A 24,527-nucleotide genomic window follows, 5' to 3' on the forward strand; every position below is an offset into this window, starting at 1 on the left:
AACGTGAACCCAAGATACTTGGTTCGATGCTGGGAAAAGACTGAGGGCGAGACCAGGGCAAAAGCAAGAGGAGTTAGGAGGCTGTTCATGGGGTCCAGCCAGGGATGCTGGTGGTTTGGCCCAGAGGGTAGTAATAGAGAGGGTGAAAATGATCAAAGACTGGATTTTTTTTAAGTCGGGGGGACAGCAGTACTTCCTGGTGGTTTCTGTGAAGGGTTTGAGGTCAAGAGAGGATACATCTGAAGGTTTCAGCCTCAACAACTAGAAGAAGGGGATTTCATCAAGTGAAGTAGTCAGGAATTGTCTGGGAGGGCAAATCAAGAATGTAGGACATCCACGGGGATGTTCCTTTGTGCAGGAGAAGGGTCTGGCTGGAGATATAAACATGGGAACTTGTCCACTTACAGCCATGATACGGATAAGATGACCAAGGGTGTGAGCGCACAGACCACAGAGAAGAGGCCCAAGGATTAGGTCCTGGGCATTTCAACAGCACAGGAGGAGAATCCAACCAAGGGAAGCTTGCAGCAGTGGCTAGTGAAGTCAGCAGAAAGCCAAGGGTGTGTGGTGACAGGACCACCACACAAGAAGGAGATGACCAAGGAGAGAAGAGGGCTTGACGGTTCCAAGTATAAGCGATAGGCAAGACCGTGGAGGACTGACCCGGAGAACAGACAGAGTAGAGGATGCTAGGAAAGCCTGACCAGAGCCTTTTCAGCAGAGGGATGGGGGAGACCCCTGACCGGAGTGAAGAGACAAGACGCGGAAATAAGGGCTGGCATTCAGAGTAGACACCAGCCTTCTTTGATGAGAAGCAAAGAGAAAGAAAGTTAACTATGGGGAAAGCGGAATCCGGGAGAGGATTGTTGTTGGTGGGAGTCAGCTCAGCCAGCTGTAGGCAGATGGGAATGACCTATGACTCAGGAGATAAGAAAGGAGAACCGCAAGAAATATTCAGGGGATGGAGAGTTGGCTAAGGGGCCTCAGGCAGGAGCAGAGCCAGTGCCCTGGGGTCTCGGGTGAGGGGCCAAGGCCAGGATGTGGAGATTCAGTGAAGACAGAACTGAAGTTCTGCTTGGGTGCCGTATTTGTCTCAGGGACATAGAAGCTGATGTTGGAGGCTGAAAATGAAGACAGAGGAGGAGCCAGAGGAGGGATGGAGCAGGCAGCAGGGGGAGAGGATACGAGATCAACAGTCCTGGAGGAGAAAGAATGGGACCGCTGGGGTCACGGGACTGCCGGGCCAGCACCAGGATCAATCAGAGGTTGTAAAAGCCAGACCCACCCCACCTCTCCTCAGCACACAAAGAGGATAGGGGATAAGAGAAGACCGAAATGCCTTGAGACAGCAGGGATACTGAGTTTTAAACAAAACAGAAAATTCTGTCTAGCTCAATCTGTTCACACGCTTGAATAAAATCTTCCGCTTTGAGGTCACTCCCCAAAGAGGAGTCACCGGCTGAGGCCAAGGGATGAGTGCCCTTCCATCCACTCAGGGTTGGAAGAAAGCCTGTGTGCACCTGTGAAGACACACGTGAGAAAGGGAAGCAAGCAGTGGAGACAAAGCCTGCCCACATGGGCAGCCCAGCCGTGGAGTCTGACTCTTCTCGTGAGCTTCTGCCTGCTCTCTCTCTCTCTCTCCCCCTCTCTCTCCCCCTCTCTCTCCCCCTCTCCCTCCCCCCCTCCCTCCCCCTCCCCCTCCCCCTCCCCCTCTCTCCCCCTCCCCCTCCCCCTCTCTCCCCCTCTCTCTCCCCCTCTCTCTCCCCCTCTCTCTCCCCCTCTCTCTCCCCCTCTCTCTCCCCCTCTCCCTCTCCCTCTCCCTCTCCCTCTCCCTCTCCCTCTCTCTCCCCCCCTCTCTCTCCCCCTCCCTCTCCCCCTCCCTCTCCCCCTCCCTCTCCCCCTCCCTCTCCCTCTCTCTCCCTCTCCCTCTCTCTCCCCCCCTCTCTCTCCCTCCCCCTCTCCCCCTCCCTCTCCCCCTCCCTCTCCCCCTCCCTCTCCCTCTCTCTCCCTCTCTCTCCCTCCCTCCCTCCCCCCCCCTCTCTCTCCCCCCCTCTCTCTCCCTCCCCCTCTCTCCCTCCCCCTCTCCCTCCCTCTCCCCCTCCCTCTCCCCCTCCCTCTCCCTCTCTCTCCCTCTCTCTCCCTCTCTCTCCCTCTCTCTCCCTCCCTCCCTCCCTCTCCCTCCCTCCCTCTCCCTCCCTCTCCCTCCCTCCCCCTCTCTCCCTCCCCCTCTCTCCCCCTCTCCCCCTCTCCCCCTCTCCCCCTCTCCCCCTCTCCCCCTCTCCCCCTCCCTCCCTCCCTCTCTCTCTCCCTCCCTCCCTCTCTCTCTCCCTCTCTCTCCCTCTCTCTCCCTCTCTCTCCCTCTCTCTCCCTCTCTCTCCCTCTCTCTCCCTCTCTCCCCCTCTCTCCCCCTCCCTCCCTCTCCCCCTCCCTCCCTCTCTCCCTCTCTCCCCCTCCCTCCCCCTCTCCCCCTCTCCCCCTCTCCCCCTCCCTCTCCCTCCCTCCCCCTCCCTCTCCCTCCCTCCCCCTCCCTCCCTCCCCCTCCCTCTCCCTCCCTCCCTCCCTCTCCCTCTCCCTCCCTCCCTCTCTCCCTCCCTCCCTCTCCCTCCCTCTCCCTCCCCCTCCCTCCCCCTCCCTCCCCCTCCCTCCCCCTCCCTCCCCCTCCCTCCCCCTCCCTCTCCCTCCCTCTCCCTCCCTCTCTCTCGGCAGAACTGAACTCCATAGCAGGAGAGGAGCTATACCGGCTGAGCAACCAATCTCCCTCTTTTCTGGAAAGGCAGCATTTTTACATAAAGGGAACAATGCGAGGGAGCTCACCGCCGCCGTGCCGCGTCTCACTAAGTCAGCGAAGCTCAGTGGTGGGTCGGTCCTGGGCACTGGAGGCATTGGGCGACCCCTCACCGCCTCGGGCTGAGCGGGCTCTGAGGGTGGGGTGTCCCGCCGTCTTCCTCGGGCGTGAACTCTGGCCCTGCCGGTCATTGCTGTCCTGAATCCGATGGACCTGAAGGGGAGAGGCCCTTAAAGAATGCAATTATGTTAGACATCTCTGCACTGTTGCCTGGGAATTTTTTTTTTTTTAACGGTAAGCGTCTGGTTACTAATTACATGATTGCCAACCACACCAACAAAACGGACTGCCGCTAAATTAGTCAGAGGAGTGTCCCGTAATAAAAGACAGGGGACCTGGGAAGATACTCATGGCAGTTTAAGAAGATTGTTCATTGTGAGTCTTTTCTTCACATGGATTCACAAGACATTATGGTCAAAGTGCTTGCTGGCCTTAGCTAGCTGTGTCCTGAGTTCTTACCTACGAGGCATCCCCACAGCACAGTGAGGAACCCAAATGTCCCCTAGACTTTTAACACACTCATACGTACCCTTACCACACACACACACACGCCCTTAAACTGCGACTCCACCTCTCTGGTCTCAGCCCTCTGGACTCGGCCCGCACGGCTCACCTCCTGTCTCTCCTCCTCTGGGATTAGGAAGATCTATGTGTGATGCTCCCACAGTTCTGCGCCCTCGGGTCCCTCTCCTCCAGCCCCACGGTGTCCGAACACCGATTTCTGCGGGGTTAGAGGTGCAGACCTCCTTTCCAAAAGAGTTATCCCTTCCCAGGACACAGCCCTGCGCCCCGAAAGCAGTCACCAAGCAAAGGTGGGACCAGAGAGAGGACAGGCCTGGCCGCCTTGCAGGATGCGCCTCACTGCCCCCACCAGCAGGGCCCACCCTGATTTCAATTTCAACCCTGCTGCCCCGCCCCTTCCGGAGCCGCCTCCATCGGGGCCCAAGTGCAGCTGACTCTGAGTCGAAGCTGAGCGATGCTCTGAGTGTCGGTGGGAGGGGTTGAGGGGCTGCTCTGCCTGCCCTCGGGCCCACCTGATTCTGCCTCTCAGCCATTCACCAATTAACCTGCCAGGTGACTTTACCAAATGAGGTGCACTTGAAACTCCAGAAACTGAGGTCCTTGGCACTTAATTGTTTTTGTCCTTAAGCTACTAAGTCATGTCTGACTGTTCTGTGACAATCCCATGGACTGCAGCCTGGCCAGTTACAGCCCAACCCTCTGTCCATGGGATTCCCAAGCAAGAATACCAGAGTGGGGTGCCCTTTCCTTCTTCAGGGAATATCCCCAATCCAGGGATTGAACCCACATCTCCTGCTTGGCAGGCGGATTCTTTACCACTCAGCCACCTGGGAAGCCCTTAGCACTTAATACTTGAACTAAATCCCTGCTGTTGCCAATGTAGCCAAGTTGTAGCTGCTGTGACCTTCTTTGGACTCTTAATGTTGGCTCCTCCCTAATCATCTCCTTGGCACACACGTCCCTACAAGAGGATTTGAAGTGATTTGTAAGCCAAGTATTGGAGGTCGTTTTTGCAGATGATATTTGTCGTATTCTGCCTGCAATGCAGGAGACGCAGGTTCTATCGCTGGGTTGGGAAGATCCCCCCAGAGGAGGAAACAGCAACCCACTCCTATTCTTGCCTAGGAAATCCCATAGACGGCCTGGCAGGCTACAGCCCATGGGGTCACAGAGTCGGACACGACTGAGCACATGTGTTCATTGTTTCCAGGTTTTGTCGTTCTCTGGCTTTGCCACTTAAAGTAAAATAGGAAAAGTGAAGTGAAAGTCGCTCAGTCGTGTCTGACTCTTTGCGACCCCATGGACTATACAGTTCATGGAATTCTCCAGGCCAGAATACTGGAGTGGGTAGCCTTTCCCTTCTCCAGGGGATCTTCCTGACCCAGGGATCGAACCCAGGTGTCCCGCATTGCAGGCAGATTCTTTACCAGCTAAGCCACAAGGGAACAAATTTTTTTAAATCATGAATTTTTTTAATTTTAATATTTTCATAGTTGCATTGTTCTGCGTTTAATTCCTTGATGTACACACTGAATACCCATTTTAATTACGAGAAGGTTACTGACACCTGAATAACCCTCACCTTACTCACTGCTTTGAAATTCCATTGTTATCCAACAGAAACCTATGTGCACGCTCAGCTCTAAATCTAAACTCAATTCTGCACTGTCCAGGGGGCTCCCGTAACAATATTTTGTTTGCTGTATCTTGAAATGATCCTAAAGATTAAAAAAGCCTCAAAGTGCTCAAAAATTTCTGGCTGTTCCTTGAAACGTATTTTTTCAAATGAACTTTAGAATCCTTGCAATGAGTTCTAGACTGTAACAAACTCTGTCATCCTGTTATTTTGAGGTTGTATTGAAATTAGATGTTGATTTAGTTCTCCCAAGTTGCAGAGTCCTCACTAAGATTTCCCTGGAATATCCGTGTGTCCAGGCTTCCCAGGTGGCTCAGTGGTAAAGAATCAGCTTGCCAATGTAGGGGATGCAGGAGACGCGGGTTTGATCCCTGGGTCGGGAAGATCCCCTGGAGAAGGAAATAGCAACTCACTCCAGAATTCTTGCCTGGGAAATGCCATGGACAGAGGACCCTGGCGAGCTGTAGCCCAAGGGGTCGTAAAAGAGTCGGACACGCCTGAGCAACTGTCACTTCCACTGTTTTCAGGCACCTCACGTTAATGAATTTAGCTCTTTTCTAAGGAAGATGCAAGAGTCTGGGCTCCTTGACATCACTCCTTTGATAAGCACCTGGGCTTCCCTGGTGGCTCAGAGCTTAAAGCGTCTGCCTGGAATTCGGGAGACCTGGGTTCGATCCCTGGGTCGGGAAGATCCCCTGGAGAAGGAAATGACACCCCACTCCAGTACTCTTGCCTGGAGAATCCCATGGAGGGAGGAGTCTGGTAGGCTACAGTCCACGGGGTGGCAAAGAGTCGGACACGACTGAGCAACTTCACTTCACTTCACTTTGCTGTCTAGGGCTGGTATCCTGTTCTTTCCCATCCTGAGTCCCCATCTGGGTGCACAGATGGGGGTGCCTGCAGTGGCTGAGGGCTTGGCAATGAGCCATCTGTTTCCATCCTGAGTCCCCTCGTGGCTCATGGCAGGAGGGCAGCTGCCGTGACTGATGGTAGCAACATCTTTTGTTTACTGATACGGCAGTAAAGGATTTTCATCCACAAGGGAAGTAAGGAGACCAAAGCTGAGATTAACACAGCAGTGGAAGTGCGGAGCCTTAACCACTGCACTCCTGGGGAAGTCCCAAGAAATCACTTAGCCTTAACTAGAATGTTCAGTTCAGTTCAGTTCGACCCCATGGACTGCAGCACACCAGGCCTCCCTGTCCATCACCAACTCCCAGAGTTTAGATTCATGAAGACTGAAGATCAATCAGAAACAGATACCAAGGAGTGTAGGACTTGAGATACAAATTAGATCCACACTAGATCTGCCAGTTCCTGAAACAAGTGGGACAGAGCTGGAAGCAGCCCCTAAGCCTCCTAACCCAATGGGATGGACTTTTGTTGGAGGAGTGGGATGAGAAAGCCAGGACAGTCGTTACTAATTGATTACTGTGCTCTTCCCAGCCAGACCCGGATGTGGCCTCAGATTTTCTTAAACAGAGCTCCAGAATTCCAGAACCAACCAACTGGAGTTGGACATCAAGATGAAGCCTGACCCAACAAAAGTATAACTCAAACAGATGCGTACACCCTATGTTCATAACAGCACTGTTCACAAGAGCCATGACATGGAAACAGCCCAAACGCCCACTGACAGCTAAATGGATAAAGAAAATGGATATACATATATACACTGAGGTCACTGCAGATGGTGACTGCAGCCATGAAATTAAAAGACACTTACTCCTTCGAAGGAAAGTTATGACAGACCTAAATAGCATATTGAAAATCAGAGATATTACTTTGCCAACAAAGGTCCATCTAGTTAAGGCTATGGTTTTTCCAGGTTTCTCACATCATGTATGGATGTGAGAGTTGGACTGTGAAGAAAGCTGAACGCCAAAGAATTGATGCTTTTGAACTGTGGTTTCGGAGAAGACTCTTGAGAGTCGCTTGGACTGCAAGGAGATCCAACCAGGTCATCCTAAAGGAGATCAGTCCTGGGTGTTCATTGGAAGGACTGATGCTGAAGCTGAAACTCCAGTACTTTGGCCACCTCATGAGAAGAGTTGACTCATTGGAAAAGACCCTGATGCTGGGAGGGATTGGGGGCAGGAGGAGAAGGGGACGACAGAGGATGAGATGGCTGGATGGCATCACCAACTCCATGGATATGAATCTGAATGAACTCCGGGAGCTGGTGATGGACAGGGAGGCCTGGTGTGCTGTGATTCGTGGGGTTGCAAAGAGTCGGACACGACTGAGTGACTGAACTGAACTGAACTGATATACACTGAAATACTACTCAGCCACAAAAAAGAACGAAGACTGCCATTTACAGCTACATGGATGGCCCTGCTGCTGCTAAGTCGCTTCAGTCGTGTCCGACTCTGTGGGACCCCATAGACGGCAGCCGTAGAGATTACCATACTATGTGAAGTAAATGAGAAAGAGAAAGACAAATACGACATGGTATCACTTATATGTTAAATCTAAAATACGACACGGAAGAAAGTGAAAGTGTTAGTCGCTCAGTTGTGTCCCACTCTTTTGCGACCCCATGGACTGCAGCTCGCTAGGCTCCTCCGTCCATGGGATTTCCCAGGCAAGAATACTGGAGCGGGTTGCCATTTCCTTCTCCAGCGGATCTCCCTGACCCAGGGATCAAACCCACGTCTCCTGCCTCTCCTGCACTGGCAGGTGGATTCCTTACCACTGAGCCATCTATACGGAACAGAAACAGACACAGGCAGAGAGAACAGGCTCGTGGTGGCCAGGGGGTGAGGAGGCGGGGGAAGGACAGACGGGGAGTTTGGGATTAGCAGATGCAAACTATTATATACAGAGTGGAAACAACAGGGTCCTACTGTACAGCACCGGGAGCTATATTCAATATCCTGTAACCGTAATGGAAAAGAAGAGCAAAAAGAATATGTATGTATAACTGAATCACTTTGCTGTACAGCACAAATTAACGCATTGTAAGTCAGCTATACTAAAGTAAAAAAATGAGTTTAAAGAAGCTATAACCGAGAATGTTGGAAAAACTAACATACATATGTAAGCATTTTCTTTATTCATTCGTCTGCCAATGGAGACATAAATTGCTTCCATGGATTAGCTGTAGTAATTGATGCTGCTATGAAAATGGGTGTACAAATATCTTTGAGATCTTGCTTTCAATTCCTTTAGGTATACACCCAGAAGTGAAGTTGCTGGTAATTCTAAGTTTTTTGGTAACCACCACAGTGTTCCTTAGTGGCTGCAGCATTTTAAATTCCCACCAACTGTGTACAAAGTTAACAATTCTTCCACATCCTCACCAACACTTGTCTTTTGTCTCTTTGATAGCAACCCTTGTGATGGATGTGAGGTGGCACCTCATTGTAGTCTTCTGTTTGTGTTTGCTAATGATTAGTAACGCTGAGCATCTCTTCACGTTTGTTGGCCACCTGTATATACTTTGGAAATCAAGTCTATTCAACTCCTTTGCACGTTTTTAATTGTAACGTTAGTTTTCTGTTGTTGAATTCTGAGTTCCTTATAGATCCTTCCATTGCTCCTGTATATCCTGAATATTAACTCCTCATGTTGTTGTTTACTCGCTAAGTCGTGTCCAACTCTTCGCAACCCTGAGGACAGTAATTCTCCAGGCTCCTCAGTCCAAAGGATTCTCCAGGCAAGAATAACTGAAGCGAGTTGCCATTTCCTTCTCCAGGAACTCTTCCCAACCCAAACGTCGAACTCGAGTCTCATGCATTGGCACCCAGATTCTTTACCACTGAGCCACCCGGGAAGCCCAACCCCTTATGAATAATTTTCAAATATATTCTCTCATCCTCTCAGTTGCCTGTCTTTTTTAAACTCTGTGTATTGTGTCCTTTGATGCACTTTTAATTTTGATGTCGTCCACTTATATATTTTTATTTTGTTGCCTGTGCTTCTGGTGTCACACCCAGGAAATCGCTGCTGACCTTTGAGGACCTACTTTATAGCACAGGAGACTCTGCTTAATGTTGTGTGGCAGTCTGGGTGGGAGGGAGTTGGGGGAGAATGGATCCAGGTACATGTATGACGGAGTCCCTTTGCTGTTCACCTGAAACTATCACAACATTGTTTGTAAATCAGCTATACCCCAGTACGAGTAAAAATTTCAATAAAAATAAATAAATATATTAAAAGGGGAAAAAAAGAGAAAGCATTGCCAAACCGAATGTCATGTAGCTTTTGCCCTGTTTTGTTCAAGTTTTATAGATTTCGCTCGTATGTTTACATATTTGATCAGTTTTTAATTAATTTTTGTATATGGCATAAAGTGAGGATCCAACTTTATAATTCTATGAATATTTATGGCATTTCTTCCTCTTTCTCCCGCACCGTGGCCATTACACAAGCTTTCCACTCAGTGTCCATGTGGATGCCTCCGCCGAAGCAGCTGTCTTCACCTGGAATACAGAGCCACGCGGTGGCGCTGTTGTCTCCTGCGAATATTGGTGACGATAACTCTATATCAGCATAATTATGGACTGGGCTTCCCTGATAGCTCAGTTGGTAAAGAATCTGCCTGCAATGCAGGAGATCCCAGTTCTATTTCTGGCTCGGGAAGATCCGCTGGAGAAAGGATAGGCTACCCACTCCAGTATTCTTGGGGTTCCCTTGTGGCTCAGCTGATAAAGAATCTGCCAGCAATGCGGGAGACTTGGGTTTGATACCTGGATTGGGACGATCCCCTGGAGAAGGGAGAGACTACCCACTCCAGTGTTCTGGCCTGGAGAATTCCATGAACTGTATAGTCCATGGGGTCGCAAAGAGTCAGACATGACAGAGCGACTTTCACTTACAATTATAGAATGTGCTGCGATGCAGGAGACCCAAGTTCGATCCTTGGGTCAGGAAGATCCCCTGGAGAAAGGAATGGCTACCTACTCCAGTATTCTTGCCTGGAGAATTCCATGGACAGAGGAGCCTGGCGAGCTACAGTTCATGGGGCCGTAAAAAGTCAGACAATGACTGAGACTGAATGATAAGCACACACAAGGCCTTTCCGTAGGCCTTTGCATCACTTGGTCCTCTCAATGACCCGCAGAAGGAGGTGGTAGGTCACAGAGAGGCGAAGTTGCTTAGCCAAAGTCACAGAGCTAGGAAGTATCAGAGACAAGATTCGATTCCATAAGCCAGAGGCAGAAGATCTCTGCAGTGACATTGTTAGTATACCAACACCAGCTGTCCCTGCCTGGGGAAAGGCTTTTTTTTTTTTTTTTCCTTTTTTCCTGAAATTAGACGCTTCCTACCCTTTAGGTGTTAAAAGATGGTTTTTCTTCTATGAAATATGGAGACAGTAGATTCGTGGTGGCTTTTTGTGTCCTTAGTAACCAAAATTAAAAATTCCTGGAAATTCCCTAGAGGTCCAGTGGTACAGTAAAAGTGCAGCACAGGGGTAAAGGGATTTAATATATGGATATACACACATATTCTTTTTCAGATCCTTTTTCATTATAGGTTATTAGCATTTACTTTAGATATTTATTTTTAAATTTTTAAATTATAGGTTATTTACAATATGTTAGTTTCAAGTGTATAGCATGGTGATTGAGTTACACATACATATGCAATCTGTTTGTTTTTTTTTTTTTTTTCAGATTCTTTTCCATCTATGTGGAAAGAAAATAGGCCTTTTTGAATCAGGAGTTTGTGACGAACCGCAGCAAGGTGCTTGCATGGTATTAGGACATTTGAAAAAATTAAAATATGTGCCAGTGGTTGGGGTTCTGTGCTTCCACTGTGGGGGGCACAGGTTCAATTCCTGGTCAGGGAACTAGTATACCACATGGACTGTGCACAGCCTAAATTAATTACTTACTTAAATTAATTAATCCTGTAGGTAGATATTTGTGGCCTCCACAATATCACTATAGGATTCCTCTTCTAAATACAAGTAAAATTGCTTTTGTACAACACCACCCATATGTACAAATGTAAGACCATCTTCCCGGGAATAATTGTGCAGTCTGAGTTTAATTTCCATACATTTTGCTTTCCTGATTTCATAGGGTCAGAGTCACTTCTTTAAGCCTCCCAAAATCACATTAAGTGGATCTTTTAAGGCCCATGTAGCTTCCCCAAACTGTCTCTTGTAATTCAAAATTTAGTTCTTGAGAGAATGCTTCCAGCCCAAAAATTCTTAAGAACTCCCTAGTTCCTATGAGATAATGGGAGGTGGACTCACTGAAAAGTAAGCCATGAAAGAGGGTATCCAGGTGTCGGTGATGTGAGCCCCCCGGTAAGTGGTTCTTTTGTGTTTTGTGTGTTTGTTTTGCCGACCTGCCCCTTCGCAGCACTCCACACTACAGCAGAAGCGAGTGGGTCCCCGAGAACCACAAGCTGCTGTGGGGAAAGAGGGGCCTGGACACCTGGAACACCCCCTCCCCCGCCAGAACACCCCCATAGTGACCTAGGGACCAACAGTGACCCTGTGTTTGCAGGCACGATTGCCCCTCCCTTAAGTCAGGACCCAGGGGCGCATCCAAGCAGAGCCCCCTTGTTGCCAGCACACAGCCCAGTGACACCAAGGCAAGGCTGCGCTGAGATGTAGGCTCTGGCCTTTACTGCTGGTGACCCTGATTCTGCCAAAGGCACAGTGAGAAGCAGCCCTGTCTCTAGGGTCCCCTCGTCACCTGCCCAGGCTTTGTTGGACACAGAACTGTCGGGTCATCACCCAGCTCACTTTCCTCTGGTTCGGGATCCACACTCCCAGGGTCTAAGCAGCAAAAGCTGACCTAAAGAACAGCTTGCTCAAGAGGCAGCCAGAGCTCAGCCTCCTGCATCCTGGACCTTGCCTCTGGTCTGTCTAACACAAACTTATCTCCCTCCAGGAAACTGGAATCCCAAGATCTCAAAGAGTGTGTGAAGAGAAGGAGGGAGGCAGAATAAGGCGGAGCAGAAGACACCTAATGCCCAGATCTTGGTTTTAAAAGCCACACTCCAAACAAAGAAACCAGGCCTTCCTGGAGAAGCAACTGATTCACAAGGAGGCAAGATTCACAAAACAGGCCAGTACTTCCAATTCCTGCTGAGATCTTACCCCATCATTTTTTATTATTATCCTTATTACTTTATATTTTGTGAAAAGGTAACATATGTTTATAATAACTTTTTTAAAAGCACGCTGCTGGAAAGAGTCCACAATTCCGAGTAAGTCTCCCTTCCCTTACGTCAGTGAAGGGAACAGGACCCATCAGCAGAGAGAACGGAGCCACACACAGCAAGAGAAAATCCATCAGCCTCACACAGCCAGAGATACTGCTGTTTGGCTTGTCCTTTTTTTTCTATCAAATCCACCCCCCCACCCCCCACCCCTGTATCTTTCCATCAGCTTAAGTGACTCAGAGCGAGTGTCATTTCTCTCCCAAGAGCCTTGACTGAGATCTGCTTTAGCAGCTCGATACCATAATTGTATCACTTCGCTAAATTAACGATCCTGTGTACACCAAGAATCTCCATAAACACGATGTCATTTGATTCTCATCCTCACAGGTGCACTGGGCGATGAATAGACAAGTAAAATTCACACCTGTCCCATTTTATAGATGAGAAGACAGACTTGGAGAATCAGGAAGGATGTGCAGAAGACCAGGACTGTGAAGCAGGAGCCAGGCATCCTGGAACCGCCGGGAACACTCTCCACTCCCTCCCATCCTCTCCAGGCCCCACTCATAGGCACGTGCTCTGACTGAAGACTTAAAGATAAAAGCTGTACCGATAAAACTCTTAGGAGAAGACATAGGGGCAAATAGGCATAATCCTAGTTTTGGATATGGTTTCTTAGATATGGCATCAAAATCACAAGTAATAAAAAATACCTAAATTGGACTTCATAAAAATTTAAAACTTTAAAAAAAAACACACATTTTTGCACTATCTTACTAGGCCACTGTCAAGAAAGAAAAAAGCCTACATAATGGGAGAAAATATTTGCAAATTATATGTGTTATAAGAGTCTAGTATCCAGAATACAGAAAGAATTCATGCATCTCACCAACAAAAAGACAATTCAGTTTAAAATGAGCAAAAGACTAGAATAAAATTTCTCCAGAAAAGTTTTACAAATGGCTCACAGGCATATGAAAAGATGTACAACATCATTAGTCATTAAGAAAATGCAAATCAAAATCACAATCAGATATCACTTCACACCCATTGAGATGACTTTAAGTTTTAAAAAGGAAAATAGTTTTGGCAAGGATGTGAAAAGAACTGAAATCCTCGCACACTGCTGGTAGTAATATGAATTGGTACAGTCGCTATGGAAAAGAATATGGAGGCTTCTCAAAACATTAAGCATAGAATGGCCATATGACCAATGTCTTTGTCAGCCTGGACTGTTAAAATACCATAGACTGGTTGGCTTATAAACAACAGAGATTTATTTCTCACAGTTCTGAAGGCTAGAAAGTCCACAATCAAGACACTGACAAATCCAGTGTCTGACGAGAGCTACTTCCTGATTTCTAGATGGCTATCTTCTTGCTGTATTTTCATATGGTGGAAGAGACCAGAAAGCTCTTCAGGATCTCTTATAAGGGCACTAATCCCATTCACGAGGGATCCATCCCCCTGACCTAATCACCTCCAAAAGGCCCCACCTCCAAATACTGTCACATTGGGGATTAGGTATCAACATGTAAATCTGAAGAGAACATAAACTCTTAACCTGTAGCACCCAGAAATTATACTCCTAGGTATCAAATATGCAAGTTAAAAACATTTGTCCACATAAAATCTTCTACACCAGTGTGTACAGCTCTATTCACAGAAGCACTCTATTTATAACAGCCAAGAGGTAGAAACCATCCAGACGTCCAGCAATTAATGAATGGAGAAACATACCCACCCACTGTGTGGGTATGTCCACACAACGGAATATTCTTAAGTCATAAAAAGGAAAGAAGTACTATGTGCTGTAACATGGATGAACCTCAAAAATACTGCGGTATGTCAAGGAAGCTGGATATAAGGGCTACACATCGGCTCGTTTAATTTAATGAAATCTCCAGAACAGGCAGACTCATCGGTACAAAAAGCAGATGAGTGGTTGCTAAAAGTTGTGGGGAAAGGGGAGATGGGGAGAGGCTGCTTAATGGGTACAGGGTTTCCTTTTGACGTGAAGAAGTGTTCTGGAACTAGACGGTGGTGATGGCCTCAGCACATTGGGAGGAAATGCCACTGGACTGTCCAGTTTAAACTAGTCACAGTGGTGAATGTTATGTGAATATTACCACAGTAGGTTTAAAAGGCTTGCTGGTGGAGAGAATGTGGGATGAGAAAGTAAGAAGAAAATCAAGGTTCTCTTGGGCTTTTTTAAGGCTTTATGGACTGGAGGAGCCTTAAGCACTGACTGTGTGACGGTCTCCACCAAACCCATTCTCTTCTTTGTCTAGGCATGCTCATTCCCACCCCAGGGCCTTTGCACCTGCTCTCCCACGTGCCTGGAATGATTGCGATCTGCATTTATTGACAGAGAGAGATGTTCATTTTCTAAGTGGAAAAGTAGGTCAGCTTTTTTTCTATTCATGTTCATAGAAACAGATGAACACATTCCACGGAATAATTTTATGAGCACAATGTTTTCAACTGCAAGTAATAGAAAACTCTGGGTCAGTGGCTTCACAATGAGGCCATGCCATTGTACCAGTAATCAGTGTACTGCTTTTCAATTCCAAATTCATTCTTCCATAATAAATGGAACTGTTTAGGGATCTCTGGCCATAAGCCACAGAAGCTGCCTTTGGCTAACTTAAGCAAAAGGCAATAAACTGGAGGAAAAATGGGTTTTCCCAGAGTCCAACGGGGGCTTCTCGGTAATAGTCAGGACTGCGTTAACGTTGTCTCATTTATACTAAGCACAATGCTGAGTTTTCTCCGTAGAGGGCGCTAAAGGGACACTGCAGGAGGAACAGGCCTTCCTCACTGGTTCTGGCATTTGAACAAGGGGTCAGCTGCACAGGTATGAGACAAAGCCTAGGTAGCAGTGAGTCAGATGGTGGGATTCTCAGACCCTGCTTTTGGGCTTTGGGACCCAGGAAAGATTTCCTGCTCTATCTCAGAGAGATTGCGACTCAACAAGCTGACCTTCGGTGCCAGCGCCCCTAGTGGTGACTGGTCTAACTGCAGCAGAAAGAGCCAAGCTCAGGGTCCAAGTTCAGTCAGTTCAGTCGCTCAGTCGTGTCAGACTCTTTCCGACCCCATGAATTGCAGCATGCCAGGCCTCCCTGTCCATCATCAGCTCCCGGGGTTCACTCAAACTCACGTCCATCGAGTCGGTGATGCCATCCAGCCATCTCATCCTCTGTCGTCCCCTTCTCCTCCTGCCCCCCAATCCCTCCCAGCATCAAGGTCTTTTCCAGTGAATCAACTCTTTACATGAGGTGGCCAAAGTACTGGAGTTTCAGCTTCAGCATCAGTCCTTCCAAAGAACACCCAGGACTGATCTCCTTTAGAATGGGGTGGTTGGATCTCCTTGCAGTCCAAGGAACTCTCAAGAGTCTTCTCCAACATCACAGTTCAAAAGCATCAATTCTTTGGCACTCAGCTTTCTTCACAGTCCAACTCTCACATCCATACATGACTACTGGAAAAACCATAGCCTTGACTAGACGGACCTTTGTTGGCAAAGTAATGTCTCTGCTTTTGAATATGCTATCTAGGTTGATCATAACTTTCCTTCCAAGGAGTAAGCGTCAATTAATTAATTAATTTCATGGCTGCAATCACCATCTGCAGTGATTTTGGAGCCCCCCAAAATAAAAAACTGAGTCCGGGTCCAAAAACCTGAGCAAATCCAGGTCCCATAGATGCCCATCTTCCTGTTGCCACTAAAGCAAGCTTCATCAAATCCTTCCTTTTGGAAGAAAAGCTCCAGGTTTTCAAGGAAGGATCAGTACAAGTCACCTTCCCATGCTTTGAGCTTGGTAGGAAAAGGAAAACTTGCCAAGTGGTGCTGGTGGTAAAGAACCTGCCTGCCAGTGCAGGAGACCTAAGGGGTCCCATCCCTGGATTGGGAAGATCCCCTGGAGGAGGGCACAACAGCCCACTCCAGTATTCTTGCCTGGAGCATCCCACGGACAGAGGAGCCTAGCGGGCTACAGCCCATGGGGTTGCCAAGAGCTGGACACGACTGAAGCATGTTAACACACACACATGCGCGAGACAGAAGGAAAAACACGGGTTTTAGGAAACACACACCAACGTGGGGCTTGGGTGCCCTACTTTTCTAAAGTAACTCCATCATCTTAGGGGCACAGTCAAGAACAGAACCCCTGGATCAGTCTCTTGGGCCCTGAGCTCAGGATTCTGACTGCTGTTCACTTGGTTGTTAGGTATTTTTGCCAACAAGCAACTGTTCCCTATTCTCTGGGCTCCAAGGGGACCCACCACACCTGCCTGGAGATGGTGGGGCAGTAGGACTGTGAATGAGGCTGCCCTCCCCCAGCAGGGGGCAGGCGTGTGACCCAGGCCAGACCAATCAGACGCTCCCTTTCTGCAACAGGACCTCAAATAGATGGAGTTCCTATCACCTGAGTGGTGGTGCCCTAAACACCCTGTCTCTGTCAGATGATTGTTCAAGTCTCTCTTGCTGGCCTTCCAGCACTGCCTTGGTTTCACCCTGTTTCTGAGTACTCCAGCCTCCCTTGGACTCTGGGAATGCCTGTCATCCTTCGAGTCTATTCCGTTTTGCAAAGTTAGCCAAAGTCAGCACCTGTGGCTTATGGCCAAAGGCCCCCCTGACACTGACAAATGGAAAAGAAGGGACTCTGGATCCACGGCTGGATATACTGGAGTGGAGCTGGAATACTGGAATACCAGAGTGGGCTGCCATTCCCTTCTCCAGGGGATCTTCCCAACCTCTGGTTGGAACCTGTGTCTCTTATGTCTCCTGCATTGGCAGGCGGGTTCTTTACCACTAGCGCCACCCGGGAAGCCCGTCATCGGCGACTTCATGGAGGATTCAGTCTTTTTGCTGGTGGAGGGTGTGAAATATTTATTATGAGCACTACCAAAATGTGACAGAAACACAAAGCGATCGAGTCGGTGCCCCTGGGGAAATGGCACAGACCGACGTGCCACAAACTTTCCATTTATAAAAAGCAAAACCCGCAATGGTAAAGTGCAGTAAAGCAAAGCACTATAAAAAGAGGTATGCCTACAGTAGTCGTAGTAGTAATAGTATGCAGCCCAGCTATCTTTGTGGCTGCCGGCCCTTTATCCCTAGATGTGTGTTAAGTGCTTTACATTCAGGACTTCCTTTAAGCCTCATATCATTCCTATGAGGTGATCAAACTATATCCATTTTAAAGAGGAGAAAACAGGCTAGGAGACTGTCGGTAGTAGCACCGCCCCCCCTCAAGCCCGCCCCCCACCGCCGCATCCGAACCTGGCACACCGCAGAGAGTGAACAAGTGATGATGTCTTTCCCGGCCCCATAGAAGAAGGGTGGGCATGGAAGTGGTCGTGGTGGTGGGTTTCCCCTTGGGGGGGAGGTGCCGGCGCCGGCTCCTCGGGACGCGCGGGACCGAGGGTGTGTGTCGGGCGGGGAGGAGCCTCCGAGAGGACCTGGGCGGCCCGGCGTGGCTCCCGGGAGGGTGGGGCGGGCGCGGCGGGGCCTGACGTCTGGCGCCCGGACCGTCACTCGGCGCTCGCCCCGCCCCGCCGCGGCTGCAGCAGGCGAGTGGAGCGCCCGGGAGCCGCCGCCGCCACCCGGACTCGGATCGCCGCGCGCGCAGCCATGGCTTCGGGGCTGGCGGGTAAGGGGGCGCAGGGTGCGGGGCGGGGGGAAGGCAGCTCCGCAGCGCGGCGCCCAGCCCTGGGCTGAGCGGCCGCCCTCCCGTCTCACCCCACAGAGGCGGAGACCCGGCAGAGGCTGCTGCGCACGGTCAAGAAGGAGGTGAGTGCCGGGCGGAGGCGGGCGGCGCGACCCCCGGGGAGGGGGCCGCCGCAGCCACCCCCAGGAAAGCGTCCCCAAAGGCCGCGTGGCCAGCTGGGGTGGGGGGCCCACCTGGGGGGGGGGGCTAACCTCGCGCAGGGCTAGAAGCAGGTGAGTTTGGGGATGGGAGTAGGGGGTAGGGGGCCCTGGGTGTTTTTATGCTGTGTACAGGAGCAACTGCTGCGTGAGGGCCCTCCAGGTGGGGGGGGGGGCATACCTGGATGTGTCTCGGTAGGACCCCCTCTTGTGGAAGAGCAGGTGGGTGGGTCTCATCAAGGTGAGAAACGCACCTGGGGCGGGGGGGGGGGGGGGAGGTTGCTGCTGTCGAGGCTTGTTGAGTCGGGGAGGCCTGGATGGGGCTGCAGGCAGTGGACCAGACTTCCGGAAGCGGGGGGATTCACTTTGGGAAAATAAAGCTCCCTACACACACCCCTCCCCTAAATTCAGTCCTTGGAGCCACCCCGAGGAGCCAGGGGACCCCCTCCCTGAGAGTCCCAGGCCAGTGGGTTAAGTCCACTGGTAGGCATGTGTGCCTGCTCTCCTGACAGGCAGGGTCCCCGGACCCCCACCCAGCCGACTCTGGCAGGAAGGTGAGAATTAGTCAGGGTTCAGCTGCTCCTCTGACCCTTCACTCTCCCTGGGGTTAGCCCAGCCTAGCCTTCAGAGTTAATAGTTCATGACTTCTCACAGAGCAAGAGAATCTATAGTGATGGGTGCCTAGGGAAGCATTTAGACACCTGGACTCTGTGTGTGTGTGTGTGTACACAAACATGCCTGTGTGGACTCTGTGTATGTGTGTCTGTGTGTGTACACGCACATGCCTGTGTGAGTGAGGATGTGTAGCTGTATGTGTATCTGAGCACATCCACGCATCTCCCTAGAGATATCTAAGTGTATCTCTGTGTGTCCGTGCATCTGCGTGTTTATCTGTTTTTCTGATTATGATGTGTATCTGTGTGATGCAGGAATCTGTGAATGAGTGAGCCAGTGGCTGTGTCTGTGCGTGTGACATGGGATGGCATGAATCTGTGTGTGGATGAGTGAGGCTGCGGCCGTGTGTGTGTGCATGCCCCCACGTCACCCTGCATCCCACCACCTGGGACCCCGTCACTGCCGAGCATGCCTCACCTCTGCGTTCTGAGCACTCAGCTCTCGGTGGAGGGGGCTGGCCTGGTCCTGTGCCTCCGGGTGTGTTGAGGGTGTTGGTATCTGGGGGCAGTGCTGACCACCAAAAAGGCCCTCCCTGCACGGTGGCAGCCAGCCAGCCACCAAGGGCAGTCTCAGCGCTGGGACCTGTTGCTGCCCCTCCCCCCCCCCCCCCCGGAGAGCGTGGGCGTGTGTCTGTGTGTGTCTCCCTGTGTGGCACGTCCCCCTGTTGCTGAAAGAATCCACTCCAGGCTGATTGCACATTCTAGTGTCTCTGAATAAGGAGACATACACATGAAATCCCTCAGAAAGGCCCAGAACTTTACGCTCACAGAGACCCCTGCGGGGACCTGAAGAGAGCTCTGTCTAGACCCGCTTTCCATCGAAAGCTACACGTTCGGATGACTGTTTCAGGCGAGAATGGATATAGACCGCCCCCTCCAAAAGCCTTCAGAGTAAAACCCTGCAATTTTTGTGTTCGTTGTTTCATTAAACCCAGATGTTCTGTGTGCTCTCCATGTATTTTCACCCAGAATGGCTGTGTTTGTAAGGACATGGTTCCGCTGAGGGTTGGGGGCTGGGGTGGGGGGCGTGGGGGCACGGCTACAAGCAGAAGAGATTGTGAGCACGTTGGAGGGAGTGATTTCTGCTCTGGGCAGGCCTCCAGCTGAGCCCTAAACCCAGCTCTGCCACCAGCTCCCTCAATGCCCTTGCGAGTTCCTTCCCCTCTCGAGGACTCAGTTTCTCCACGTCTGGAGGAGGAAGCATTGGTCCGGTGTCCTTGGAGGTCCCATCCATGTCAGTCTGCTTTGGGCTATTGGCCAGGTTGCGGGGGGGACACTTTCCCCCTGGTGATCAAAGGCTGCATTTTCTCTTCTGAGCCGCTGAGTTTGGCGATTGGGATGAGCTTTCTGCCTGACTGGAGGCCAAGGCCATCTGGTCTAAGGGACCTCTTGGCATCCCGCTCGCTGCCTGGGCAGGGGTGGGTGGGGGTGCAGAGGCAGACCTTGCCAAGTTTGGTCAAGAACTCAAGTATCCATTGACCCTGAAGTGCAATCAGAGGGCAGGACTTCGCGAGCTGATGGCTGATTCTAAATTTTGCATTTCTCCAGGCTCATCATTATGGTAATTAGTGCTTCCACTTCCTGGAGGCTACTCTAAGCTGTATCCTGTGTGCACAGTAATTTTATGAAGTCAGTGAGGTTTTCCCCATTTTACAGACACAGAAACTGAGGCTCACAGAGGAGGAGTGAGTTCCTCACGAACGCATAGCCCAGAAGGGACAGACCCTCCCAAGCCTGGCCTGGCATCAGAGCCAGGTTCTTACCCCCTAAATCACAAACATGCCCATTCACGTCTACACGGCACCACAATCTCAGTGTGTGTGGGTGCTATAATTTCCATTTTGTAGATGAGAAAACTGGGCCAGAGAGAGGGAGCAAGAGAGGGAGGGGCACAGAACCAGTAAAGGGGAACAGTTTTCTGTCCCTGAGCCCCCTGTTCAGCATGGGTACCCCCCGCCAAGGGTATGGAGACAAATCCAGCCACACACACGCCCCTCCAAAGTAGACCTCCTCTCTCCTTCCTCTGACCACCTCCTCGGGGAGCATCTCCAATGGGAGGGCAAAGGGGAGCTCTTTGCTTAGAAAACTAGGAGTCAAGTCTTCCTTCCCTGCACCCTCTGGGTTCAAAGCCACATCCCTGCCTGTCGCAGCCTGTCGCAGAGGTGCCTCCCATCCTTCTTTCTGGAACGGGGCAACTTAACAGCAAGTTTCTGTAGATAAGCCAGGCGGGTCTGCAAGCTTTTGTGTGAGCCACTGAAGCCACAAAGGCTGGCAGAGGCTGTGGGGCTGGAAGCTCTGTCGAATGCTGACTCGGCCGGGCTCTGCGGATCCCACGGTGAACTAGATCGGCTGAGTCCTCTCGGGGCTGACACTCTAGTATGGTGGACAGACCCTGACAGACATCCTGGGGGGTAATGTAATTAAAGGGGTAATTGCAGGCTGCGCACCAAGGTCTAGAGGAGAAGCAAGCATCACTTGGCATTACAAGAGCATGTATCCAGATGTAATTGCATGCAGGTGGCTCAGGAAGGCTTCCTGGAGGAAGTGGTGTTTAAGAAGCTGTGTGAAGGATAAGTAGGCTTTTTAGGTGAAGGTATGAGGTGGTGAGAGATAGTGGAAAAACGATTCCTGGCAGAGGGAACTGCACACACCAAGACTTTGTAGCTGGAGGGAGAACCACAAACTTGGAGGAATGGGCGCGGGGAGGTGGGAGAGGGGACTCGGAAATGGCTGGAGTGCAGAGGGCTGCACGAAGAGGGGGCAGACCATGTGGTCCTATCCTAAAAGCAAGAGGAAAGGAGTGGGGAGGACATGAGGAATATGGAAAGAAGAGGGAGGAGCTGAAACTGATTGCTCGTCAGTTGTGCAATCTTGGACAAGCATCTGTCTTTACCTTCACACGTGTCTGGATTCTAGTTTATTCGTAATGGGGATGAAAATTACTCACCTGTCAGTATAAACCATGTGAAAACACCCACCATGTTAGCCTGAGCTTCTCCAGGACAGGAATCTCTTTTTTTTTTTTTGAACTGTCTCCCTCCCCAGGGACAGCTGGGAACAGGATGGCCTCAGCATGATTTCCTCCAGTCAAATCCAGCCACTCTCTCCTGGCTCCTTCCTGGCTCCCTTAGCCCTCCCCTCCTTGCCCCTCCCCACCTCCACCCCTTTAATTTTGTTTTGGTTCCCAGAGCAGCAGGGACTGGCTTCCCGTTGCCATGACGACTACCATTAAAGGAGCCAGCCACGTGACACGGGTTGATAACAGAAGCGAAGTGACTAACTGCGTTGTTTTCCTGCCTCTTGGCTGGGCCTGCTTGGCCTCTTAACTGGAGGGGAGAAGGCAGGGGCTTGTGGGTCTGCAGAGAGACCCCGGGAAAGAGTCTGGGGATGAGAGGGAAGCCACGTTTAGCTCTGCTTCCTGGACCTGGTGCGAGGGCTGTTCCGGGGGGGCCATCGTCACAGCAGCTGAGCCGGGCTTGTTTGGGGAGCTGAACCTCCCCACCCCTGAGTGGGCGATCAGGGCAGGAGGGTGGGACGTGCTGAGAAGGTTGGAGGAAGTCAAGAAGGAAAACAGGGATGTTAGCAACAGGACCCTGCGGTGGTGTCCCTCTAACCCAGGGGCTCTTGAGGAAGGAGGAAGGACAGTTTTGCCTCCCAGGTAGGATTGCCAGATAGCACATGGGTCACACAGTTAAATTCAAATTTAAGATAAACAATGAATAGTCTTTTGGAATAAATATGCATTGCTAAATCTGGCAGCCTTACCCCCCACCCACTGGGACATTTGGCAACGTCTAGAGACGTCTTCGGTTGTCAGAGCTGGAGATGCTCTGGCATCTAGTGGGGAGAGACCGGAAATGGTGCTCAACATCCTGAAAGCACAGCACAGCCCCCGTCACGAGGAAGTTTCCAGGTCAGAATAGCACAGCTGGGCTGAGTGGTCCCTAGATGCTTACCTCCTTCACCCCTCATGACAGACAGCCCTAACAGGGAGACTTACCACCTCCTCTGCTGGATACAAGAGGAACTGGAGGCACGGAGATGGTCACACGGCTGGCGGGTGGAGAAGCCAGGATTCAGATCCCGCTTTGCCAGGATCTGGAGGGCGGCCTCATGGCCCCTCATTCCCAGAGGGCAGAGGTTGGGAACCACAAGCTTCAGCAGAGTCCCTAGAAGCCAGCTGGGGGTTCCGATGTGTGGAGGGGAAGGAGATGAGTCAGGAGAGGTCCATGCGTCACAGCCTGTGCAGCGCTGTGAATGCTTGGCTGCAGCGTCTGCCCCCTCAGAGAGTGGGGAGCTCTGGAAGATTTGTAAGCAGGGGAGGGTCTTGCTTGGAGTTGTACCTCAGGAGACTTCAACTGGCAGCAAGGGCCGAGACGGACCTTTTCTGGCAGTTCTTAGAAGGAAACTTCCTCTCTCCTTTTCACAAACATTTCTTGAGCATCTACTAGGTGCCAGGCACTGTTGCAGGAAGGTTGAGAAACGAACAAAAACAACATCCCTGCTCACATGTTCGTGAGAAGCTGTGCTCAGTCATGGCCAACTCTGTGACCCCATGGACTGTAGCCCACCAGGCTCCTGTGTGCATGGGATTCTCCAGGCAAGAATACTGGAGTGGGTGGCCATGCCCTCCTCCAGGGGATCTTCCCGACCCAAGGGTCAAACCTGCGTTTCCTGCTTTGGCGGATGTGTTCTTTGCCACTAGCACCACCTGGGAAGCTCTATTGCGAAGTTTAATAAATACATAATAAATAGGTATTAGAAGCAGCGGGAGCTGGGAGGAAGATAAAGCAGGAAAGGCGGTGGAGCTTGGTGGGAAGCGGGCTCCAGAGGTGACCCTCAAGGGCGGCTTCTCTGACGGGGTGATGTTGAGCAGAGTCCTGCCAGGCAGACATCCGTGGCAAGGGTGTCCCTGACAGAGGGAACAGCAAGCACAAAGGCCTTGAGAGGGGATCAGCGAATCGCCAGGAGGCCAGCGAGGCTGCAGCAGAGTGAAAAAGAACAGAGGAGGAGGAGATGGAACAGGCTGCCAGTCGTGCAGGGCCTGTGGCCCTCAGAAGCTTGGGCTTTTACTCTGAGTGAGATGGAAGCTGGTGTGGGTGGGGGGCGGGGAGGCGTTGATCACGAGAGGAGTGTGAATTCACCTACGCGTGGCTGCCAGATGGGCAGTACATGGAGGGACAAATGAGGATTCAAAGTGGTTAGGCAAGAGAGGAAACTCCCATCTTATATTTTCTGAGCTTTCCATTCTTGGGCCGGAAATCACAGCCCCACACTCCCCCGCCGGGCCAAGTGCAGGTTCCAAAAACGCTGGCCCGATGGAAGGGATGACAGCAGGAACACTGGGTGGGATATTCTGGGGGCGCTCCGATGCTAGCAGGGTTGACTCAAATCAGTTCATGTGTGTTGTGTTCTCAGGCTAAAGACGGCAGAAGTGCTCATGAATGATGCAACCATATCTGCACGTGGCCCGGTTTGATGCTTGTTTTCGTGTATCTGGCAATGCGGCTTCCTGGAGCTTTTGATAGTGGTGGGCTTGGGGACAACGTGACAGGTGTGTTGGGAGGGATGCTGGCTTTCCTGCTTAAGTGTAGTCTGCCTGGGTCCCCCTGCAGTAACCTCCTGGGGGCCTCAGGAGAGGGTGCTGGTTGGCACGTAGGAAAAGGCATTTCTGCCTCCTCGCCATGTTGGGCCCACAGTTGTTGACTGCAGACCCCAGGATGGGAGGTGAGGACACCCGAGTCCTTGTCCCCACGCTGACCCTAACAGTCTGTGGCCTCCTACCAGGCCCCTTCTCCCTGTCTCGTTCTTCTGCTTTCTAAGCGGATTCTAAGAACCTCCAGCCATCTGATT

The 24,527-nt window shown here is 50.9% G+C and overlaps 2 protein-coding genes across 5 annotated transcripts in view; one reads left to right on the forward strand and one right to left on the reverse strand.

Moving 5' to 3' along the window:
• PIWIL3 (piwi like RNA-mediated gene silencing 3) overlaps positions 1 to 17,571 on the reverse strand; it is a 40,723-nt gene extending 23,152 nt beyond the window's left edge. The window contains exons 1-2 of the mRNA XM_069558285.1: positions 17,416 to 17,571; positions 2,815 to 2,998 (exon numbers count right to left, since the gene is read on the reverse strand). Coding sequence (XP_069414386.1) covers positions 2,815 to 2,998; positions 17,416 to 17,465 — 234 coding nt within the window. The 5' untranslated portion in view covers positions 17,466 to 17,571. The remainder of the gene's footprint in view (positions 1 to 2,814; positions 2,999 to 17,415) is intronic.
• Positions 17,572 to 17,678: 107 nt separating this feature from the next.
• SGSM1 (small G protein signaling modulator 1) overlaps positions 17,679 to 24,527 on the forward strand; it is a 74,795-nt gene continuing 67,946 nt past the window's right edge. For all 4 annotated transcript variants that reach the window (XM_069558288.1, XM_069558290.1, XM_069558287.1 and 1 more), the window contains exons 1-2: positions 17,679 to 17,785; positions 17,882 to 17,925. In XM_069558288.1, the coding sequence (XP_069414389.1) occupies positions 17,767 to 17,785; positions 17,882 to 17,925 (63 nt within the window). In that variant the 5' untranslated portion in view covers positions 17,679 to 17,766. The remainder of the gene's footprint in view (positions 17,786 to 17,881; positions 17,926 to 24,527) is intronic.

The sequence above is a fragment of the Ovis canadensis genome, chromosome 17 (assembly GCF_042477335.2).
Source record: "Ovis canadensis isolate MfBH-ARS-UI-01 breed Bighorn chromosome 17, ARS-UI_OviCan_v2, whole genome shotgun sequence".
In the NCBI taxonomy this organism is placed as follows: Eukaryota; Metazoa; Chordata; class Mammalia; order Artiodactyla; family Bovidae; genus Ovis; species Ovis canadensis.